The 26,006-nt window shown below is 40.5% G+C and overlaps 1 protein-coding gene across 1 annotated transcript in view; it reads right to left on the reverse strand.

The window, feature by feature from the left end:
- TEX29 (testis expressed 29) overlaps window positions 1-11,993 on the reverse strand; it is a 63,536-nt gene extending 51,543 nt beyond the window's left edge. Inside the window, exons 1-4 of the mRNA XM_077299699.1 lie at window positions 11,951-11,993; window positions 11,071-11,148; window positions 7,669-7,782; window positions 7,292-7,361 (exon numbers count right to left, since the gene is read on the reverse strand). Coding sequence (XP_077155814.1) covers window positions 7,292-7,361; window positions 7,669-7,782; window positions 11,071-11,128 — 242 coding nt within the window. The 5' untranslated portion in view covers window positions 11,129-11,148; window positions 11,951-11,993. The remainder of the gene's footprint in view (window positions 1-7,291; window positions 7,362-7,668; window positions 7,783-11,070; window positions 11,149-11,950) is intronic.
- Between the last annotated feature and the right edge of the window lie 14,013 nt (window positions 11,994-26,006).

A 26,006-nucleotide genomic window follows, 5' to 3' on the forward strand; every position in this document is an offset into this window, starting at 1 on the left:
TTTCATGTAGGAATGTGCGGACCTGACACCCAAGACAGTGCACCACATTATGGGTGTCAGGTCCGAGCATTCCTCCATGAACAGTTTCCTGGAAAGTGGCCACTAAGGTTTTCCGATCTGACCCCCTTGGACTTTTATCTTTGGGGTCATCTGAAGGCAATTGTCTATGCTGTGCTAGCATTTCTTCTGCGGTGCTGCTATCAGTGTGTCAAGAGTGGGAGAAGAGGGTTGCATTGACAATACAACACATTGGGCAGCACTTTGAACACATTTTATAAGTGGTCATAAACCTGTAAATAACTCATGAAAGATAAAAAGTTACATTAAAACCAAGCACACCATTGTTTATCTTGTGAAATTCTCAATAAGTTTGATGTGTCACATGACCCTCTTCCCACTGAAAAAAATAAAGTTGGATCCAAAATGGTCTACTTCAAAATGGCCGCCATGGTCACCACCCATCTTGAAAAGTTTTTCTTCTCCCATATACTAATGTGCCACAAACAGGAAGTTGATATCACCAACAATTCCCATTTTATTTAGGTGCATCCATATAAATGGCCCACCCTGTATATATATACACTCACTGGCCACATTATTAGGTACACCTGTCCAACTTCTTGTTAACACTTAATTTCTAATCAGCCAATCACATGGCGGCAACTCAGTGCATTTAGGCATGTAGACATGGTCAAGACAATCTCCTGCAGTTCAAACCGAGCATCAGTATGGGGAAGAAAGGTGATTTGAGTGCCTTTGAACGTGGCATGGTTGTTGGTGCCAGAAGGGCTGGTCTGAGTATTTCAGAAACTGCTGATCTACTGGGATTTTCACGCACAACCATCTCTAGGGTTTACAGAGAATGGTCCGAAAAAGAAAAAAAATCCAGTGAGCGGCAGTTCTGTGGGCGGAAATGCCTTGTTGATGCCAGAGGTCAGAGGAGAATGGGCAGACTGGTTCGAGCTGATAGAAAGGCAACAGTGACTCAAATTGCCACCTGTTACAACCAAGGTAGGCCTAAGAGCATCTCTGAACGCACAGTGCGTCGAACTTTGAGGCAGATGGGCTACAGCAGCAGAAGACCACACCGGGTACCACTCCTTTCAGCTAAGAACAGGAAACTGAGGCTACAATTTGTACAAGCTCATCGAAATTGGACAGTAGAAGATTGGAAAAACGTTGCTTGGTCTGATGAGTCTCGATTTCTGCTGCGACATTCGGATGGTAGGGTCAGAATTTGGCGTAAACAACATGAAAGCATGGATCCATCCTGCCTTGTATGGAGCATCTTTGGGATGTGCAGCCGACAAATCTGCGGCAACTGTGTGATGCCATCATGTCAATATGGACCAAAATCTCTGAGGAATGCTTCCAGCACCTTGTTGAATCTATGCCATGAAGAATTGAGGCAGTTCTGAAGGCAAAAGGGGGTCCAACCCGTTACTAGCATGGTGTACCTAATAAAGTGGCCGGTGAGTGTATATATCCAGCTCTCCTACATGAAGCGCACATAATACATCACCCAGCTTTGCGCATAGACTTTCCCCTGCTCCTAGCATTGTGATGGTATGTTCATCCAGCTCTCCTACATGAAGCGCACATAATACATCACCCAGCTTTGCGCATAGACTTTCCCCTGCTCCTAGCATTGTGATGGTATGTTCATCCAGCTCTCCTACATGAAGCGCACATAATACATCACCCAGCTTTGCGCATAGACTTTCCCCTGCTCCTAGCATTGTGATGGTATGCCTTTCAGCTAACCCCCAACTTACTGTGTGATATTTATGACCTTGTTTACTTAGTCTTGATTGTATGCATCTGGTCGACCCTTAATTCTCTGACCAAGATGAGCAGAGACCACTCCTCTCTGCTCCACACCTGACCGCACTTAGTTTTCCATATATTGCATAGCACAAGTCCGCAGGACTTTAGTCTGCAGTGTGATTTCTAGAAGTGTGTTCTAAAAGTGTGGATTACATTAGAATTAAAACCTGAATTGAACCTGAAGGGAACTGAAGGTAACTGGCCAGTCACTGTAAACAATGTTTCTGTTTGTTGTCACTTTTACCCCTATAATCTTTCACTTTCTGCAACCTCCCCCAATCCCCACACCAAGTAAGGAACTGTTCATCTCCTCTTCAATCCTCCCCATCCATCTCACCTCCTCCTCAGAACTGTTCCTTAACATACAATCCTCTGTCTCAAAGCACAGGCAGCCCCCTCACGCTCTCTCCTGCTCCCACCTGCTAACACTATCTCTGCTCCTTCTCACTGCTGGTGATATCTCTCCAAATCCTGGTCCTCCTCACCATATTCCCACAGTCATTTCTACCTCCCATCCACGCTCCATCACAAACTTCCGTAACCTCTCTAACCTTATACCCATTCGCCCAGCCCCCGCTTCCCCAGTCCCACTAACAGGAGCTCTGTGGAACGCTCGCTCTGTCTGTAAGAAGCTTTCCTACATCCATGATCTTTTTGTTACTACCAAACTTTCCTTCCTCGCCATCACCGAAACCTGGCTCACCCCTTCTGACACGGCCTCCCCTGCTGCACTCTCTTACGGTGGCTTCCACCTTTCTCACACACCCCGCCCCAGCAGCAAGCATGGTGGAGGAGTTGGTTTTCTCCTGTCAGATAACTGCTCCTTCACCCCAATCCCACTGCCACCCTCTGTTACCCTCCCTTCCTTTGAGGTGCACTCTGTGCGCATCTACTCCCCCTCCAACCTCCAACTGGCTGTCATTTACCGCCCCCCAGGGCCAGCCACCACCTTCTTTGACCACTTCACCACCTGGCTACTTCATTTCCTTTCTGCGGACATCCCCACTATCATCATGGGCGATTTCAACATACCCATTGACACTTCCCTCTCAGCTGCCACTAAACTTCTATCTCTCTCTTCCTCCTTCGGCCTCACTCAATGGTCTTCTACAGCCACTCACAAAGATGGTCACACACTGGACCTCATCTTCACCCGCCTCTGCTCCCTATCTAACCTCTCTAACTCGCCTCTTCCTCTCTCTGACCACAACCTTCTCACATTCTCATCTCTCTCCACTCCATGTCTAGAGTCCCCACCCCACAAACTTTCACACCCTCGCAGAAATCTTAAACATCTTGACCTACATTCATTCTCTGAATCCCTCCTCCCTCTCACAGACATAATTTCCATACACAATGCGGATGACGCTGCCGCTCTATATAACACCACAATAGCTGTAGCTTTGGAATCTGCTGCCCCACTTACACATACCAAAGCTCGCAAAATCAACAGACAGCCCTGGCACACCAGCCTGACCAAAGAACTGAGGCGAGCTTCCAGGGCTGCTGAGCGCAGATGGAAAAGATCCCACTCCAACGACCACTTAATCGCATTCAAACAGTCCCTCACTACTTTCAAGACCGCACTCGCCACAGCTAAACAAACCTACTTCTCATCTCTCATATCCTCCCTGTCTCACAACCCTAAACAGTTATTTAACACCTTCAATTCTCTCCTCCATCCCCCAGCACCTCCTCCCTCCTCACTTATCTCTGCTGAAGACTTTGCCTCATTCTTCAAGCAGAAGATTGATAACATCAGAGACAGTTTTGGTCAACAAGCCCCAGAGCCCTTCCTCCCAACTTCCCTACCCTCCACCTCCAAAACCAACTACTCCACCATTACAGAAGATCAACTCGCCACTCTACTCTCAAGATCGCATCTCACCACCTGTGCTCCCAACCCACCTCATCCCAAACCTCACCACAATCTTCATCCCAACCCTAACCCATCTCTTCAACCTATCACTAACAAATGGTGTTTTCCCCTCAAGCTTTAAACATGCCTCCATCACACCTATCCTCAAAAAGCCCTCTCTTGACCCAACCTCTGTATCTAGCTATCGCCCTATATCACTTCTCCCCTATGCCTCAAAACTACTGGAACAACACGTCTACCTTGAACTGTCCTCCCATCTCTCTTCTTGCTCCCTCTTTGACCGCTTACAATCTGGCTTCCGGCCACACCATTCCACTGAAACTGCCCTAACTAAGGTCACCACTGACCTTTTAACCGCCAAGAGCAAGCGACACTACTCTGTTCTCCTCCTCCTCGACCTGTCGGCTGCCTTTGACACAGTGGACCATTCCCTATTATTACAGACCCTCTCATCCCTTGGCATCACAGACTTGGCCCTATCCTGGATCTCATCATACCTAACAGACCGGACATTCAGCGTCTCCCACTCACACACCACCTCCTCACCTCGCCCCCTCTCTGTCGGAGTCCCACAAGGTTCAGTCCTTGGGCCCCTGCTCTTCTCCATTTACACCTTTGGCCTGGGACAGCTCATAGAATCTCATGGCTTTCAGTATCACCTCTATGCTGATGACACACAGATCTACATCTCTGGACCAGATATCACCTCCCTACTAACCAGAATCCCTCAATGTCTGTCCACTATTTCATCCTTCTTCTCCGCTAAATTTCTGAAACTTAACATGGACAAAACAGAATTCATCATCTTTCCCCCATCTCACGTGACCCCCCCAACGAACCTATCCATTACAGTAAATGGCTGCCCACTCTCCCCAGTCCCACAAGCTCGCTGCCTCGGGGTTATCCTTGACGCTGATCTCTCCTTCAAACCACATATCCAAGCCCTTTCCACTTCCTGCCGACTTCAACTCAAAAATATTGCACGAATCCGTTCATTCCTCAACCAAGAATCTGCAAAAACCCTAGTCCATGCCCTCATCATCTCTCGTCTTGACTACTGCAACCTCCTGCTCTGTGGCCTCCCCTCAAACACTCTCGCACCCCTCCAATCTATTCTAAACTCTGCTGCCCGACTAATCCACCTGTCCCCCCGCTATTCTCCGGCCTCTCCCCTCTGTCAATCCCTTCACTGGCTCCCCATTGCCCAGAGACTCCAGTACAAAACCCTAACCATGACGTACAAAGCCATCCACAACCTGTCTCCTCCTTACATCTGTGACCTCATCTCCCGGTACTTTCCTACACGCAACCTCCGATCCTCACAAGATCTCCTTCTCTACTCCCCTCTTATCTCCTCTTCCCACAATCGTATACAAGATTTCTCTCGCGTATCACCCCTACTCTGGAACCCTCTACCACAACACATCAGACTCTCGCCCACCATCGAAACCTTCAAAAAGAATCTGAAGACCCACCTCTTCCGACAAGCCTACAACCTGCAGTAACCACCGATCAACCAACCGCTGCACGATCAGCTCTATCCTCACCTACTGTATTCTCACCCATCCCTTGTAGATTGTGAGCCCTCGCGGGCAGGGTCCTCACTCCTCCTGTACCAGTTATGACTTGTATTGTTCAAGATTATTGTACTTGTTTTTATTATGTATACCCCTCCTCACTTGTAAAGCGCCATGGAATAAATGGCGCTATAACAATAAATAATAATAATAATAAAATAATAATAATAATAATATATACAGGTCCTTCTCAAAAAATTAGCATATAGTGTTAAATTTCATTATTTACCATAATGTAATGATTACAATTAAACTTTCATATATTATAGATTCATTATCCACCAACTGAAATTTGTCAGGTCTTTTATTGTTTTAATACTGATGATTTTGGCCTACAACTCCTGATAACCCAAAAAACCTGTCTCAATAAATTAGCATATCAAGAAAAGGTTCTCTAAATGACCTATTACCCTAATCTTCTGAATCAACTAATTAACTCTAAACACATGCAAAAGATACCTGAGGCTTTTAAAAACTCCCTGCCTGGTTCATTACTCAAAACCCCCATCATGGGTAAGACTAGCGACCTGACAGATGTCAAGAAGGCCATCATTGACACCCTCAAGCAAGAGGGTAAGACCCAGAAAGAAATTTCTCAACAAATAGGCTGTTCCCAGAGTGCTGTATCAAGGCACCTCAATGGTAAGTCTGTTGGAAGGAAACAATGTGGCAGAAAACGCTGTACAACGAGAAGAGGTGACCGGAACCTGAGGAAGCAGTGGACTGAGTCTGGTGTGGAAACATCCAGAGCCACCGTGCACAGGCGTGTGCAGGAAATGGGCTACAGGTGCCGCATTCCCCAGGTAAAGCCACTTTTGAACCATAAACAGCGGCAGAAGCGCCTGACCTGGGCTACAGAGAAGCAGCACTGGACTGTTGCTAAGTGGTCCCAAGTACTTTTTTCTGATGAAAGCAAATTTTGCATGTCATTTGGAAATCAAGGTGCCAGAGTCTGGAGGAAGACTGGGGAGAAGGAAATGCCAAAATGCCTGAAGTCCAGTGTCAAGTACCCACAGTCAGTGATGGTGTGGGGTGCCATGTCAGCTGCTGGTGTTGGTCCACTGTGTTTCATCAAGGGCAGGGTCAATGCAGCTAGCTATCAGGAGATTTTGGAGCACTTCATGCTTCCATCGGCTGAAATGCTTTATGGAGATGAAGATTTCTTTTTTCAGCACGACCTGGCACCTGCTCACAGTGCCAAAACCACTGGTAAATGGTTTACTGACCATGGTATTACTGTGCTCAATTGGCCTGCCAACTCTCCTGACCTGAACCCCATAGAGAATCTGTGGGATATTGTGAAGAGAAAGTTGAGAGACGCAAGACCCAACACTCTGGATGAGCTTAAGGCCGCTATTGAAGCATCCTGGGCCTCCATAACATCTCAGCAGTGTCACAGGCTGATTGCCTCCATGCCACGCCGCATTGAAGCAGTCATTTCTGCCAAAGGATTCCCGACCAAGTATTGAGTGCATAACTGAACATTATTATTTGATGGTTTTTTTGTTTGGTATTAAAAAACACTTTTATTTGATTGGTCGGGTGAAATATGCTAATTTATTGAGACAGGTTTTTTGGGTTATCAGGAGTTGTATGCCAAAATCATCAGTATTAAAACAATAAAAGACCTGACAAATTTCAGTTGGTGGATAATGAATCTATAATATATGAAAGTTTAATTGTAATCATTACATTATGGTAAATAATGAAATTTAACACTATATGCTAATTTTTTGAGAAGGACCTGTATATATATACACACACACACACACACACACACTCACACTCTATCTTGGCTGAGGGAATGGGACTTGAGACAAAATTCACACCAACTCTAGCGTGAATCCCACCTTTAGAACTGCCTCAGTTGCTTACCCGTGGGGATGGTGTAGCTGGTTACCCCTTCAGCTACTACTTTTTCAAAGGTTTTACTTTTTCAAAGTTTTTTTTATAAAAACATACTTGATTCTCATTAACATGTAAAGTAGCATTGTGATGTGGCACTTACCATAATCCTAGGATTGCCCAAAGCAAAACTACGACAATGATGAACGCACTGTAAAGTGCAATTACGTGGTCTAAAAAGGAATATGTACATCAGAACTAATAAAAGAGTCACCTTGCTAAAGATAAATTTTACAAGCCAGATTTCGATATGAACTAATACAATTACATTAACACAAATAAATTAATGCTTTTCCACCATCTCTCTCAAATTTAGGTTTTGCTAACATCCATTTTGACGTATCAGTCTATAAAATTGAACATGTAGGATAGGACTCCAGCCATTCAATGTCACGCAAAAACGTTTACCCAATACGATTTGCAGTGATCGATAACTAAAAATGGGAAATTTACTTTTTATAAAATGAGTGAACTCTTTACCTGGAACTCTCTTTTTATAGCATGCACCCATGGAGTAACAGCACTCTTTCAGGACACATCCTATTCTTGTTTTATTGTCTGTAATGCAGGGTTTGTATAGAGGCTCCTCACAAACTAGCAAGGGAATCATAATGTATCATAAAACATATATACTGTTAGTGTTATAATACATAGAATTAATCTCTCAAATACAATAATTTGTGCTTAACATTTCACTTCAAAATATCCATAATTACATAGCAGGTTTATTTTTTTTATTCAACAGTATGAAGCTAGTTGAGTCTCGAACAGATTTGCTAAATTTATTTTTTCTCTTTTTAAGGACAGCTTTTTCAAAAACCACAGCCAGCGTATATTCCTCACAAACAAAATGGAGAACTACAATGAATCATAAATAATAGGTGTTGTAGCATTTTGCATACTACGTGTCTTGGGGGACACTCGCTTGGCATGGGATTCAAGCACTTTGGCACGGTTTTTCCACTTAAAGCAGTCTGTTTGGTTTATTCTCTCCATAAAGACAAAATACTCCGAGTTGCATCGCAGGGAGCATCCATCCCTGTGACACATACCTCCCATTAACCACAGGACCACCAGTCACACCACAGTATCTATATCCAAGAATTTTAATATAAAGAAATGAGTTGTTTTTTTCTGTCAAAAGTAAACTGATAGTGATCATCAAAATATTTTTACAACTAGTGAAAAAAAAAGCCTTTATTTTTATAGACTGTCCAGAAATTTATGGACATTTGACAATCCTACAAAATAGGTCCAAACAAATTGGCATAGGCACTATATAGAAACGAACATTCAAAATGTGACTATTCTTGATAATTGAATGTCTGAAATGGCAGAATTCAAATTTTGCAGCTCTTCTACTTAATAGAACACTTGAAGGATTATTTGGTATTGAAGCTCCTCAAAATACTAGACTACAAAACACTAATGGATGCAGAAAAAGGGGCCCCATGTGCAAGAACATGATATGGGCCCATGCTGCTCAATAGCTCATCATAATGTATAATTCCAACTTCTTTGGAGTTGGATGTGGGCCGCCGTACTCTTGGGCCGCAGTACGGCCGCACAGGTTGCACCAATGGTATGTTCGCTGCTGCAATAAAATACACATCAAAAAATCATTGATTTCAGGTGTTTCATTCAGTTCTATTGTCACAGGTGTATACAATACACCACATAGCAATACAGTTTGTCTTTACTGACATTTGTGAATTAATGGGTCAAGCTCACTGAATTTAAAGAGAACTGATCAACAAAAATCTAATTTTATGAAAAAATATGTATGGGTACTTGTTTTAGATAAATACTGCTATGAAAGTCAGTATCTATCTAAAAACCTTTGTTTTGTACCTATTTTTCAAAGAAAACACATTGCCATCTTGTGGATGGCACAGCTTCTCAATTAACCCATGCAAAGAGACTGGAAACACACTGCTCCCAGGGACATAGTGCTGCTTTAGAAGAAGACTTTTCCCTGCCAGTCTGCAGGTTCACTTCCTACCATTGTCACACTGATGTGTACTCGGATCTGTACTGCAAAGTTACAGAGATGATGGCAGCACATATTGTAACATGTACGAACAGCCTTATCAGGTACTAATTAAATATTGTCTGCCTAATAATACCTCTCAGACAGCTGTAATACAATCTATGTATGTGTATATTACTGCTTTATACCGACTTAATAATTCTATAATTTCACAAATAATTAAAACCAAAATTGTTTTATTATTTCAATTTATTTTTTCAAGCTTGCTATAACTCCTTACCCCTTACTTTGTCCTTTCTAAGACTGACTTTTCCACCCCTTCCTGCTAATAAAATTAATCCCCATAACCTCCCCCATATCCTTTCTATTCCTCAATACGCCTATCTTCCCTCCTTCCAAAATTTTTCTCAGGTTGTTATGTTTACATATTGATTGAAAGTAAGGAAAATTATTGGCAAAAAAGTCCATAAAGTCATGTTTGGGTGGTTTCTGTGCTGAAGAACTTAAAGCAGATATCCTGGACTTTACAAAAAAAAAAGGCAAGTAGTTGGTAAATGAGGCAACTACCTGTCTGTTGTATCTGACGCCGGTCATTGACTGCTCCTGCCAGAGACTCAGCAACTTCTTGTCAACAGAGCAGCAGTTTCTCTTCCTGTTGACAGGATGGGACTACTCGTGTCATGCTGATTGACAGCCATATCTCCACTGCCTAATTGGGGGAAGCTGTCTGTCAATCAGCATGACAGTAGTCCTGCCCTGTCAACAAGAACAGAAATTGTTGCTCTGTTGACAGTGAGTAGCTGAAAGTCTGGCAGGAGTGGTGAATGATGAGCACAGGGTACAATAGGCAGGTAGTTGACTCTGTTAGCAAGAGTTTTAAAGTCCCGGATATTCCCTTTAAGTGTCTCACACACAGCACAAACCTCAATCCCATCAAACACTTTGGATTGAGTTTGAAGTGAAATATCAAGTCAGGTCCTTTCGTCCAACATCAGAGTTTGAGCTCACAAATGCTGTTCTGGTGTCCCAATACTTTTGTCCGTATTGAGCAGCACTCCTCCAGAATCAAAGAAAAATTCTAGTATTACTTTTAAGAGGCTACCCTGTACGTCCATGTCCAACCCTTCCCTTCAGGGTTCTGGGTTATTGCTCCTCATCATAGAGTATGGTTCCAGTTGGCTGTACTAAGAATACAACGATAATTAATTGATTTCAGTTCACTCAGCCAAATGCATGTCCTATAGTCACTAGAAAGTGGACTGTTAAGAGGTAATACTCCATGTTGACAAGGACAAGGATCTCCAGTAAGGAAAGGTGTCCAACATCAAATCCAAATTAAGCATAAAAGTGGTTTATTTAAAAGCCATGATTAAGAACATTTCAGTTCAAAACGCGTAGGACTATTGTTTGCCTGACCTGTTTTAAATTACGGACCTACAATTTTTAATTTGACGTGATGCTGGACATCTGATTTTCTTTTTTTTTTTTTATTCCAGTTAGCTTGGTAAGGACTTAACCTGCAGAGACCCGGCATAGTTGGGGGCAGTACTTCCTGCATGATGTCCACCAAAAGGGAGAAAGCAACATAATCTGCCTCTATAACATCTTTAAGTGAGAATCTTCTTTTACCAAGTTCTGAAAATTGGCACAGTGTTGATCAGAATATTATCCCGCTACAGAGGAGCCTGCAGTCAGAAAATCCCCATAATGTATACACACACTATCCCTTACGACAATTATTAATTAAATTAACTATTTTATAGACATCTTTATACAAGGCTCAATCCAAATGCCAACTTAAGGTATACTGTGTGATCTGTAGCATAACCAGAGTTGCACTTTTTGTGTGATTTTAGGTTTGGAAATATCTGACATTTTATAGAAACACACACCTGTCAATGGGTCAAACAATCCTCGTCTGAGTAAGTGGTGAGGATTAAATTTGTTCATACTGAATGTGTGGGGTTTACCTGCAAAACAGTAAAATGTGCAGCAGATTTTATTACGATTTTAAAAAGTCAGCAAAGCATAGAAACATAGGGGAAAATTGATCTAAAGTAATGCAAAGGAAAATTGGAAGAACTGCCATAGCCAATAATCTGCTTCTTCTGCATTTCCCATATCACCTTCTCCCACAGCACACAGTAAAATTACATTTGCTCACCCTATATCGGGGGCAAGTGGCAAAAAATTAGGAACAAAGTTGGTAGCGCAAAAGCTATTCCTACTAATACTTCGGAGATCGAGAAATTGACTGCACTGGATTTACTGTAGTGTTAGGACTTGCCGTAGTCACTTCTGGCACCGCTCGGCAACTGCCATTAACACTTAAGGGATGCTTAGCAATCTGGAGGCCTGGACAGGTCAGACCATTAATTGGATTTATACCAGACGTGGCATGGGAATTGCTAATGATATTCTACAATACACTTCACTGTTAAATGTTCCCATGTACAGTAGTAGTAGAATTCATAAATAATCTTTTGACACCTCCTATGAATCTGTGTGGACCTGTTGAGGCCAATTCTTGGGGACTGGGACCGGAGTTTCAGCATCTCTATAGAGTATAATATAGCTCATATATGGTATAGGGGTACAGCTATATAATTCAATCATTTTTAATTATAGTTTAAAGGAATTTTTTGATATTTGAGTTCGATACTATGTCTCTTTTGGCTACACACATTAATCAGCTACCCATTGTAATTAAAGATTGTTAAAGTATATTATGAAGAATGAAAATAAGGACAAAGACCTTGGTGAAGGCTGTACCTGTTGTACTGTCACTCCAATGGAGATAGAGATCAACTGTTTTGGATAAATATTAAAAAACCCTTGACTGTTAAGATGTGCTCAATGAAAACACCATGTAAATGGCATATAAAGCAGACAGATCTGGAATTATTACCTTTACAGAGTAACACAGCCTCTTGATAAACCCCAATGTAGAAATACAAACGGGCACGTAGCAGGCGGACAATAAACGGGCACGTAGCAGGCGGGCAATAAACGGGCACATAGCAGGCGGAGAATAAACGGACACGTAGCAGGCGGACAATAAACGGACACGTAGCAGGCGGACAGTTTGAATTCAGGTCTCCAGACCTTGTGATGTGCACTGCACGTGCCAGCTTGCCTTGTGCTGATTGGTTTAAGGTGCAAATTGCCGTTGATTGAATTGTGGGTTTAGGCTGCAGAAATATAATTACTGTATGTTTGTGATAGATTCTGATCTGTCAAATAATGTCTGCTAAATAATTAAAGAATAGTCACAAGAAAGAGAAGGTCAATCCTCTGTTTACTGCCTCTATGATTATCGCAGACTTTAAAAGGACGGTCCAAAGTCAAGGTAAATTTCTTCCTAAATCCCCATTTATTTAGTCCCATAATCTAAGCTATTTTCTAATATATAGCAAAAGAAAAAAGGAATGTAGTCAGCTTACCGGTCTTAGACAAAATCCCCAGACCTGCCAACGCCCAGCACGGTTCGGGGTGAGCGCCCACAGCAAATGAAGACAAAAAGGGAAATGATCCAGCTGGAGGTGGAGGCAGTTCAGACTTTGTGAGACTTTATTAGACAACTAAAGGGATAAATAGTTCTTCAACAAGAAAAATCTTTACATAGCAATTACCTGGTACACCAGTGAGGAGGATCAACGCGTTTCAACTATGAAGTCTTACTCATGATCTGCCTAATAGCGCAATGAGAGTATATATATATATATATATATATATATATATATATATAGTGTGCACAAGACATTGATTGGACAAACAATTAAAAATGCAAAAAAAAAAAAAATTTGCAAAGGAGAAAAAAAAAATTTGAATTTTTTTTTTTCCTTTGCAAATTTTTTTTTTTTTTTTTTGCATTTTTAATTGTTTGTCCAATCAATGTCTTGTGCACACTATATATATGCTCTCGTTGCACTATTAGGCAGATCATGAGTAAGACTTCATAGTTGAAACGCGCTGATCCTCCTCACTGGTGTGCCAGGTGTTTGCTATGTAAAGATTTTTCTTGTTGAAGAACTATTTATCGCTTTAGTTGTCTAATAAAGTCTCACAAAGTCTGAACTGCCTCCACCTCCAGCTGGATCATTTCCAGATTTCTTCATTTTCTAATATACTTGCATTAAAAATTCCTTACTGTTCCCTAAGTACATTATGTAACTGCTATTCTATTCCCCCCTCATTTCTTGTGTGATGATGATGCTTCAGTTGAGTATCCCCAGTGCATTTCGGGATACACAAAGGATTCATCATCAGGAGGCAGGGGCTGCAGTAACTGTCACAGCCCCCTCCCGACAGCATCATCAGTGACCCTTGTTCAGGGGCTGCGCTCGTCCCTGCACTCTGTGTGTTCACAGTGTGCGCTCTGTTGTTGGCTCCAGTCAGTAATAACCAGCCGGCAACAGACCGGTGTCAGGAGATCAGTGAAGTGACTTGTGGAGGTTGCGCTGGTTATTACTGACCTGAGCCAACTACAGAGCACGTGCTGTGTTTGTTGTTTGTGCAAAACGCACAGAGCCCAGGGACGAGCACAGCCCCTGAAACAAGCGTCACTGATGATGCTTCATTTCAGGGAGATGGCAGAGGCTGTGGCAGTGACCACAGCAACTGCCTCCTTATAACACTTTGTTTGAGTATCCCAGCATGCACTGGGATACTCAAATGAAGTGTGATCACACAGTAAATAGGGAACAAATAGAATAGCAGTTACATAGTGTAGTTAGGGAATGGTAGGTAATTTTTAATGCAAGTACCCCTTTAATTCTCCACAAAAGATGCAGGGTCTATGAGCACCCAGATCAGACATCAGCTACCTTGTTAAGCGTATGTGCGCACAAGGCCTTTGAGGCGGGTGCATTTTGCAGCCCGAATAAAAAAAACATGAACATATGCATTGCAATGTTTTGTGGAATATGTTCAGGCTTTCAAGCTTATGTTGTGCGACTCACAATTGTAAAAACACAAAGTGGCTAAAAGAAGTGACTTGACCATTGTCAGCTGTACTCCAAAAAATATCTGAAAAGATGCTCAAAAAAAAAAAAATGCAGTGCCAGCATTTTTCAATAGAGTTTTCTACTTGCAAAACTCAGCGGATATACGGTCGTCTAAGAGAAGTCTTGTGCACATGCCATTGCAGGAAAAAAATACAATGACGGGGACTCTTCATCCCCCTACTCTGTGTTCACACGCAGCAGTTTTGACAATACTAATATCCATTCTAATAAAACGCTGCAAGTTTTTTTTATACATGATTTTTAGCATTATACAGACTAACAAGTTAAAAGACTGACAGTCCATCTGTAAGCTGTGGGTATGTAGAATATGGCACACCTTGAAATTCCCTAGGCATATGTTAAGATATAACCCAATATATCAGATTTGCTAAAACCTTTACGTAAGCACTGAGATAATAAAGACGAAAACAAATAATATAAAAAGGATTTATTTTATAAAGTACATGTTTATATACAGCAGTGAAATAAAAATCTTGTAGTGGGTTGCACACGTTATGAAGCCTGTGTGCATTCTCCCCACAGTATCGGAAAGCAAAGCAGGTACCATTGCATTACAGCTCGTTGGCCATGTACATTAATGAAGTGACTGGTTTACTGTAACCAACGCAAACTGCGGTTACTGTAACGAATCGTGGATTTGCATAAGCAATGGCCTTCTCGTATGGTGACTGGATATATAACATCGGTCTATTTTTTGCATGGCAGGATACAGACACTCGTAAGTAAAGTCACACAGACCCACTAACCATGCAAATAACTGTCATGAGTGACAGCCCTAATTATTTAGAATCAAAGAAAGGCTTTACATCCCTAATAATAATCTTTATATAGCGCCAACATATCCCTAAAACTTTAATTAAAAACACACCACTGAAACACTGGTCAAATTCAGATCCTCTATAATTAGATACATACATGTACACACAAACCAAAAAAGTCTTGAAATGTGAGCCGCTAGGGTCCTATCTAGTTGAAGTAGCAATGAATACTGCAAAAAATGTAAAACACAAATTCTAGTAGTGTCTTTAAGAATCCCATTTATTTCTCCAATTAAACATATAGGGCCCGATTTATCAAGACCGGCGTTGTTCATGTCGATCTTGATGAGATGTGCTGGAGTCAGACGATGCAGATTCATAAAAAGTGGGAACATCTCCGCGTGCACCTCACAAATCGTACTCCAGTCTCTGCTGGGGCAATGTCTGTGGCGTAGTGAACGCCAGCGCTCCTGATCAAATTGACAAGTGTTGGTTGGCACGCCCCTGTCCAGACCCTTTGTTGAAGCTGGGCAAGAATAGCGCGAGGACACCGGAAGTCACTAAATGTTACTGCAGCCTCGAGATGTGCCAGAATTATGCAGCTTTTTATGCATTTCTGGAATAAAAACTTTGAAGAATAGGGCCCCTAGTTACTCCTTGTATGGCGTTTTGGCAATGTTCTGACTACTTGCTGTTACTCTGGGACATTACATCACCCACAGGAGTATGGCTGTGGCCCAAATTGAGCTGTAGTTAACTAAAGCATGCGGTTTCCATCTTCCAAAATAATTTTCTGTTTGGACAAAAGCATAATCATAACTATGATAGCCATATTGCCTCTATCCTTAGAGGGTGTCCAGACAAGCGTGTGTTCGGTTCATTTCCCAAGATGATAAAAAGACCAATTGCTGCCAACGTGCTGGCACACAAGGGTGGAAATAAATTGCAGCATGCACTATTCTTGTCCGATTTATAGACCAGCATTGTGTATGCAACAGAGGCAGCTCCTGCATCCATCTGCAATATGGACAATCACACAACGCTAATCACGGCCCCTTTTTTCAGACTGGTCCAACTTTTTTTATTTGGCTGTCTCATGCCAGTCTAAGATTATGTTCAAACAAATGTCTTTTTGGTCGGAAGGCAAAACAGACTACACAAGGCCAGCACGCCGACTTATGCAAGTCAATTTTTGTTATTGCAAGATTAATTTTCCACCACAAGCACTAGTCTTATCCATTTTGGGAGAAGATACTGTTCGTTTTAATGGCACTACTACTGCATCCATGTACAACATAGACGAGTGCACGGAACATGACACAGACACAACTATATCTTCATGACAGGATTACGCCATATATTAAGATTTTTATGTGAAAATTGCAATTCAAGGAGAGAAGTAATGCAGGTTTAAATGGCTCAGAGATGACTATGCAACAATCCTAAATTCTAAACAAAATAAAATATGTTCCAAGCTGCAAACATTGGAAAAGATGCCATTAATAAATGTGTTGTTCTTTTATTGGTTGTAAACGTATACCAGTATATTGTGAATGAAGTGTGCATTGGAAAAGCATAAACTAGTCAGCCCCATTAGCAAATATGTACAGGTCCTTCTCAAAAAATTAGCATATAGTGTTAAATTTCATTATTTACCATAATGTAATGATTACAATTAAACTTTCATATATTATAGATTCATTATCCACCAACTGAAATTTATCAGGTCTTTTATTGTTTTAATACTGATGATTTTGGCCTACAACTCCTGATAACCCAAAAAACCTGTCTCAATAAATTAGCATATCAAGAAAAGGTTCTCTAAACGACCTATTACCCTAATCTTCTGAATCAACTAATTAACTCTAAACACATGCAAAAGATACCTGAGGCTTTTAAAAACTCCCTGCCTGGTTCATTACTCAAAACCCCCATCATGGGTAAGACTAGCGACCTGACAGATGTCAAGAAGGCCATCATTGACACCCTCAAGCAAGAGGGTAAGACCCAGAAAGAAATTTCTCAACAAATAGGCTGTTCCCAGAGTGCTGTATCAAGGCACCTCAATGGTAAGTCTGCTGGAAGGAAACAATGTGGCAGAAAACGCTGTACAACGAGAAGAGGTGACCGGACCCTGAGGAAGATTGTGGAGAAGGACCGATTCCAGACCTTGGGGAACCTGAGGAAGCAGTGGACTGAGTCTGGTGTGGAAACATCCAGAGCCACCGTGCACAGGCGTGTGCAGGAAATGGGCTACAGGTGCCGCATTCCCCAGGTAAAGCCACTTTTGAACAATAAACAGCGGCAGAAGCGCCTGACCTGGGCTACAGAGAAGCAGCACTGGACTGTTGCTAAGTGGTCCCAAGTACTTTTTTCTGATGAAAGCAAATTTTGCATGTCATTCGGAAATCAAGGTGCCAGAGTCTGGAGGAAGACTGGGGAGAAGGAAATACCAAGATGCATGAAGTCCAGTGTCAAGTACCCACAGTCAGTGATGGTGTGGGGTGCCATGTCAGCTGCTGGTGTTGGTCCACTGTGTTTCATCAAGGGCAGGGTCAATGCAGCTAGCTATCAGGAGATTTTGGAGCACTTCATGCTTCCATCGGCTGAAATGCTTTATGGAGATGAAGATTTCATTTTTCAGCACGACCTGGCACCTGCTCACAGTGCCAAAACCACTGGTAAATGGTTTACTGACCATGGTATTACTGTGCTCAATTGGCCTGCCAACTCTCCTGACCTGAACCCCATAGAGAATCTGTGGGATATTGTGAAGAGAAAGTTGAGAGACGCAAGACCCAACACTCTGGATGAGCTTAAGGCCGCTATTGAAGCATCCTGGGCCTCCATAACATCTCAGCAGTGTCACAGGCTGATTGCCTCCATGCCACGCCGCATTGAAGCAGTCATTTCTGCCAAAGGATTCCCGACCAAGTATTGAGTGCATAACTGAACATTATTATTTGATGGTTTTTTTGTTTGTTATTAAAAAACACTTTTATTTGATTGGACGGGTGAAATATGCTAATTTATTGAGACAGGTTTTTTGGGTTATCAGGAGTTGTATGCCAAAATCATCAGTATTAAAACAATAAAAGACCTGACAAATTTCAGTTGGTGGATAATGAATCTATAATATATGAAAGTTTAATTGTAATCATTACATTATGGTAAATAATGAAATTTAACACTTATATGCTAATTTTTTGAGAAGGACCTGTAGATATACTTAATAGGATCACCTGCATGTCAATGGACTCATTGTTGCCCCCATGGCTGTAACATCACTGACAAGTTTTCCTAAATTGTGTAAGTACTCAAGAGAACTGAAGCGTGGCATGTAAAAACAAAGCGCAGTTGTCATGGAGTATGGCTCAAGTTTTTGGCTACAAAAGAAAAACAAGATAATGAATGCAGCGTTTTAGTTTTAGGATGACCGGAAAACTTTAAATTGTAAATGTAACTTTTACGATCATTTAATTTGGCTTCATATGTAATTTTCGAAAAAGTAATGAGCTCTGGTAATATTTTGCAGGAGTCCTGTATTACATCTTGTATGCAAAGAGCTACACTTGTATAGTTCAGCTATTTGTTAGGGGAAATCCACACATAAAACATATGGACTTTACATTTATAAGAAAACCCCAAATTTCCTCCAAGTAACAGTACATGTCGCTTAAATCAGATTTCTTTTCAGTACCTAGAGTGGATTCATACTCCTCCAAATAAAGACCACTACAATAAGCTATTTAGATACTAAGCCAACAATAAACATTGGGCAATTCCTGCAGAATTGGGATTGCAGCTCTGTCTTCTAAAAGCTGCGGTTCAGAATCAGATCTAATTACAAGGCAAGCTCAATGCCCCTTATGCCAATTTTAGCAATATGCAAACTCAAAGTGTTCACAGGTTTCGAAAAGTCCATTCTGCCCAATTACCGCACAAACTACAATTATGAAGACTATGTCAGGATTTTTTTCCTTCTTCAGACAAAATGAGGGGTAATTCCAGACAATAAATGTAAAGGGTTATTTCCAAATTTGAAAATTATAGCCTATTCAGATGCCGGATTGTAGCAGTTTGACTTCTGGGTCCTGAGAAAGGGGATATGGCATACTCTGCTGCTCCATTCAATCTTTATGGTCAATTGCTGAATCCCGATGGCATATATCATAGCACGATTCTTTAGATCAGGGCAGATCATAGCGGTCAAACCCCCATTGATCAGAAATGTAGCATTTGTCCTATAGATAAGATTTCACTTTCAATGTTGTGGAAAAACAAGAGTTAACCACAATAACGTAGCCATTGGGCTTCATCAATTTTCCCCTTTACTGAAATAGCCTAAAATGCACATAAACAATAAATGTGTAATTTCCCCAATTGTATGGCTCACTTTAAGGGGAAAAAGCAGCATTTAATATTTACCTGGATAGAAATAACCTGATAAGACATTCGGAAATAAAAAATTAAAAATCATCTTTGGATTCCTAGTTGCATAGATCATTGCTGGAACTACAAAAGTTATGGAGCCCGAGATCTGTATGAATGAATTTGTAGAATTTTGTGCCTTTCTTTAAAATAATTTTAAAGAACATATAAATGGTTTTTCAAAATCACTGTTTTCCAAATTCATCATTTGTAATTTAAAGTCACTTTTCATTTTTTGTCTTGTGTAATCTTCGAGTCATATCAAAATGCATATAATTAATTCTGCACTTTATTTTCATTATCTTTTTGTCCTTAAAAAAAAAAGATACACAAAAAGGAAAATGTTCAGTTAAAATATTACAAGGAACAAAAAAAATTCTGCTGAAAAAAAAAACCACAAAAACAAAAAGCCTCTCTCCATAGGACTGGAGTACATACAGTGGGTACGTAAAGTATTCAGACCCCTTTAAACTTTTCACTCTGTTTCATTACAACCATTTGGTAAATTCAAAAAAGTTCATTTTCTTATAGTTTCTTTTTTAATAAATTAGCAAAAACTTCTACATTTGTTTTTTTTTTTTTTCAGTCAAGATGGGGTGCAGGTGTACATTAATGTGAAAAAAAAAAAGAACTTTTTTGAATTTACCTAAAGGCTGCAATGAAACAAAGAGTGAAAAATTTAAAGGGGTCTGAATACTTTCCGTACCCACTGTATGTGCAAGTGTCTTTTACAAAAGTCACAATTGTGGACATGGCTGGAAAAATTTGGAAAACAAAAACACACCCACAATATTGAATCTAAATAGACTAAACAGGAGAACACAAAGTAGACTTCAAAAAAGGCGCATATTAAAACAATTTGGTGCAAATCAAACAAAAAAACAAACAGAAGCAAGCTTAATAATGAATCAAGGATTACGAGACAAGTTCCAAAAGCACGAAAAAAGAAAAGTGATTCAAAAGTGCCAACAAATCAGTGCCAGCACCTAATACTTTTGCAAGAGCTTAAAACCACCTAATTTAGGATTTTTTCCAGCCAGAAATAGCCATTATAAGAGGATGTGCACGTGTTTAGTACAGAAGATTTTTTTTTTGCACCAAAAAGAGTGCTGGCAGGAAAGACCCCTAGCTAAAATGTGCATTTTTTATGCATTTTTATGTGTTTGCAAAAATCATTTGTATAAGAATTGGTCTGAGAAAAAAAAAAGCTTTTAGGATTCAAATCTGCAAGATCAAATTAAGCAGCATGTGCATAAGATTTCAGGAATCTCATTCAGGACTGCAAACTGCAGCAGTTTTTACTCTTTAAAACCACACAACAAAAACGCTAAGTGAAAAAACCCCAAGGATCACAGTTACACTGCTTTTATACATAAACAAGGAAATGCTACAAGTTGAAAATTCCCTGTAAGTTTTTGTTAAACTAGCTTATAGCTAAATCAGAAGATATAGAATGCTAAAGTAATTTCTCCTGTATATACTAGATTGTGTCCTGAGAATAAACTAAGCTTACCATTTTATAAAATGACTTTTTCACTGAATGTAGACATTTAATTCTGCATTCTGCTTTAACCTTTGGCTTCTTTCTCTATATTATGCATTTCAATGGATTAGAGTTGCAGGTGCATGTGTATGTTCATAAGTTTGCTTGGTGTGACCATTTAAAATGACCCCCAAATAGTAGAAAACTTGTCAAAAATTGTGAAAATTGATTCAGATGAAATATTTACTAACCTTGAGGGTATGTGCAGACGATGCGGAAAACGCTGCGGATCCGCAGCAGTTTCCCATGAGTTTACATTACAATGTAAACTTATGGGAAACAAAAAACGCAGTGCACATGCTGTGGAAAAAAACGTGCGGAAACGCAGCGGTTTACATTCCGCAGCATGTCACTTCTTTCTGCGGATTCCACAGCGGTTTTACAGCTGCTCCTATAGCAAACTGCAGTTGTAAAACCGCAGTGAAATCCGCAGAAAAAACGCGGTAAATCTGCAGCAAAAACGCAGCGTTTTTGCCCTGCAGATTTATCAAATCCGCTGCAGAAAAATCCGCAGTGGATCAATATACGTGTGCACATAGCCTTAAACTGAATGTTAAAGAGAACAAAACCGGCAGGACTTGTACCCACTGGCCAGTTACACAGAAGATTTGTTGCATATTAAAGTAGCAGCACTGTGTATGAAATTTTATTAAAACACATTCATAATGGAAAGAGAAAATCCATGTTGAAAAGTGAACAGCACTGTGTTAAATCCACATTGTGTCAATTTGTGCTGCCGATTTCATTAGATTTCACCCTCAGCAATGCAGAATGTGAAATACGCTGCTCAAATGCAACTTTTCAAAATAAAATTGAAGTGGACGCATCACATGTGAACTTCAGTCAAATGTGCAAAAAAAAAAGGCTATAAGAAGCCACAGCCAGCTCACCAATCCAGGCAGGTGCACGGAACATCATCTTGGACTAAGATGGATATACATAACGAAGTAAGGAAGGCGTTCCAGCTCCATAAAATTCAAATGCTTTATTTCTCCATTAAAAATTGGTGTAGTACAAACAGTCCTTGCCTTAGCGCAAAAGTCCAAGTACAGAGTACATGCGACGCGTTTCGATCGTACCCGATCTTAGTCAATGCATTAATGGAGAAATAAAGCATTTGAATTTTATGGAGCTGGAACGCCTTCTGAACTTCAGTCATCCAGCTAAGAAAGACCATTTTTACATATCCAGTTAAGATAGGGAATCTGTCAGCAGGTTTTTGCCATGTAGTCTGATCGCAGACTGATATAGGGGCAGAGACCCTGATTACAGTGATGTCACTCTCTGGGCTGTGTTTTGCAGTTTTGATAAATTCAGTGTATGATCAGCAGGAGATAATCACTATAGGAGTAGATGTCTTGTGCCTCTTGTCCAACCATGCCCCAACACTGATGAGAAGCTTTCTGTCAATATGCAATGCACATAGAAAGCGGTTAATCAGAATGCTGGGCCCGGAATAACGCCAACCTCCATAAATGAACACTGCTACATCTGCAGAGAAAACAGTGATTGTAAAACAACTGCTGCACTCAGTAGAATAAGTGATACAATGTTGGAATCAGGATCTCTGGCCCTACAATAATTATGCTGCTGTCGGATTACATAGCACAAAAACCTGTTGACAGATTCCCTTTAATGATGATCCCTCTATTTAGAATCATTATCTCTTCTCAAAGTGGAGAGCCAAACTGTAAAGCGCTGCGGAAAATGTTAGCGCTATATAAAAATAAATAAAAAGCCAATAATGGCTACTCTCACTCTGGAGGATCGGTCCCGTCATGTATTATACTGACCGTGCTCATTCACATCAATTACCTGTGTATTCTTTAAATTATCCAGCAGAGCCACCTATTGAGAAATCTTTACTGCCAGGTTTCCCTGTAGATTAAAGCAGATTACTGAGGCTATGTGCACACGTTCAGGATTTCTTGCAGAAATTCCTGAGAAAAACCTGAAATTTTCTGCAAGAAATCTGCATGTGTTTTTTGCGCGTTTTTGCCGCGTTTTTGTCCGGACATTTCCTAATGCATTTTATAGTGGGAAATCCGCAAAAAATTTGCAAAATTAATGAACATGCTGCGTTCTTTACCGCGATGCGTTTTTTTTGGCGGAACAAAACATGCGGAATTCATTCTAAATGATGGGATGCATATTGTATGCTGTTTTTTTGCAGTTTTATAGCGTATTTATCGCGAAAAAACCGCGAAAAATCAGCAACGTGTGCACACAGCCTGAGGGTTCTAATATGCAGCTAGACCTTTAGTTCTCATTTATATTTGGGATTTTAGAGATGGAGATATCACTTTTTCACTATTAACAAGTTGCAGAACTTTGTTACACAAACTTAATGAGAATATACCACTATCAAATCTGAGAGCAGCACAAAGTAGGAGCAGAAATTCTGATTCTAATGTTGGGTCACTTACTGGGTTTCTTGAGATTTTTTTTTTTTTAAATAAAAACACAATTCAATTTTAAGCTCCTGTCATGTGATATAGTTGCCAATATTTGTGAGCTTTGGCCATCGCCACTTCCCATTATTGATTGCCAGCTTTCTGCCTAATGCATAATATAAGTAGAAAGAGGTCAATAAGTGTTGTGAATGGGTTATAGCGATCCAAACATTAAGACGACGAGCAGTGATATTAGCAAGACTACAACATGGAGCCAAGTAAGTGACAGTAGAGGAATCAGGGTCTCCGTCTAGATTTTATGCTTCCCTCAACTTGAAAGGCATAAGCCCAATAAAACATTTTATGCATCCATACCTCAGTTTATAGTCTCTACCTGAAAACTTGGGATTTACCCATTAACATGCACTTGTTTTAGGGTGTTGTCTGTTACTTTGATATGGAGAACCCATCATTTGGAATGAATATCAATATCATAGGTTTTTGGGTCAGTTTACCCAAAGCTCCCACTTATCAGTTTTCAGATAGGAGCTGACGTTTTCTGTATTACACAGATATCCATTCACACAGTTAGATCGAGAAATACTTGGACAGTGACACAGCTTTGGCATTTTAGCTGTTTACTTAAATATATTAAATATATTCAAGATATGAATATGTAATAATGAGCTGAATGTGCAGACTCCGCTTTTTTTTTCTTTTTTAAGGGTGTTCACATCCTATTTGGAGTAACAGTTTAGGAATTACAGTTTTAATAAGTAGTTGCCTCTTTTTAAAAGGGACCAAAAGTAATAGGGCAATAATTTCAAAATGGGCCCCATCGGCTATTCCCTCATAAAATCCATTATTAATTAAAGCAGGTAAAAGGTCTGGAGCTACTTCCTTGTGTGGCATTTGCATTTGGAGGCTGTGAACCTACAACATGTAATCAAACAAACTTCCGGTGGAAGAGAAATAGACCATCATTAGGCTTATATAAAAAAAAAAAAAAAAAAAAATCCTTCAACGAGATAGCATAAATGTTAGGAGTTACTAAATCAATAGTTTGGTACATTCTGCAAAAAAAAAAAAAAAAGTGGGGAGCTTGCGAACTCAAAAAGGCTTGAACATCCACACAAGACAACAGTAGTGGATGTTTGCAGAATCTTTATCATCGTAAAGAAAAAAATCTTAGTAGTTCCAGTATCAAAGACTACCATACAGTATGGAGAAGGCTTGGAAAGGTTCATGATCCAAAACACACCACATCCTCTACAACATGATGGAGGCAGTGTGATGGGTCACTAGTGTTTATTGATGATATGACTGAAAACAGAAGCAGCCGGATGAATTCTGAAGTGTACAGGGCGATACTTTCTGCTCCGATTCAACCAAATGCAGAATGGCTAATGGACGGCGCTTCACAGTACAGATGGACAATGATCCAAAGCATACTATGAAAGCAACTCAGGAGTTTAAGGCAAAGAATTGGAATATTCTGCAATGACAAAGTCAATCATCAGATCTCAACCCCATCAAGCATGCAATTCACATACTTAACCCCTTCACAACCATGGGATTTTGAGTTGCTCCCTTTCCACCCAGAGCCATCTTTCAGTCAATATGGCCATGTGAGGGCCTGTTTTTTGCAGAATGAGTTGTACTTTTGAACAACATCATTGATTTTACCATATAGCGTTCTGTAAAATAGGAAAAAATATCCAAATGTAATTTCCACTTTACCATGTTCACTGAATGCTAAAACTGACCTACCATTATGATTCTCCAGGTCATTATGAGTTCACAGATACCAAACATGTACATGTTTTTTATTTAAGCGATGAAAAAGTTTTTTTTATTTATTTTTAATACAAAAAGAGCCATTTTCAAAGACCCGTAGTGTCTCCACTTTTTGGGATCTGGGGCTGGGATGAGGGCTTATTTTTTGCGCACAGAGCTGATGGTTTTATTGTTACCATTTTGACGTAGATACAATGTTTTGATTGCCTGTAATTGCATACTATTGCAATGTTGTTCAACCCCCAAAAAAGGAATTCTATTTATATTTTGATAGATCGAGCGATTCTGAACGCAGCGATACCAAATGTGTATTTTTTTAATTGTTTTATTTTGAATGGGCAAAAAAGGGGTGATTTGAACTTTATTTAAAAAAAAAATCCACTTTTTACTTACTTCAATAGTCTGGTTAGGTGACTTGAAGCTGCGATCTACTGATCATAAGTGTTACACATAGCAGAGCTTCAGCCCTGCTTTGTGCAGCAAAAATCATCATCTGCTCTGAACACCGGCCACTAGTTGGTGTTCATGGCATACCAGCAATAACAAGCACTGGGGTCTTCTGCAGAGCCCCGGGTGTCATACCAACCCATCGTCGCTCCGCGATCATGTGACAGGCGTGCCGATGGCCATGGTTTTTGTGATGCTCTACCGGCGCCGAGATTGAAATCAAATCAGCTGTCATGTACCGGAAACGATGCGTGCTCAAAGCCGGAGCCAGCATCAAAGGGGGATACATGACCTATGAGAATACGAGATTAAGACACAACTTAAGGCAGAAAGACCCACAAACAAGCAACAACTGAAATCAGTTGTAGTAAAAGCCTGGCAAAGCATCACAAAAGGAGGAAATCCGCCGTTTGGCAACGTCCATCACTTCCA

The sequence above is a fragment of the Ranitomeya variabilis genome, chromosome 3, assembly GCF_051348905.1.
Source record: "Ranitomeya variabilis isolate aRanVar5 chromosome 3, aRanVar5.hap1, whole genome shotgun sequence".
In the NCBI taxonomy this organism is placed as follows: domain Eukaryota; kingdom Metazoa; phylum Chordata; class Amphibia; order Anura; family Dendrobatidae; genus Ranitomeya; species Ranitomeya variabilis.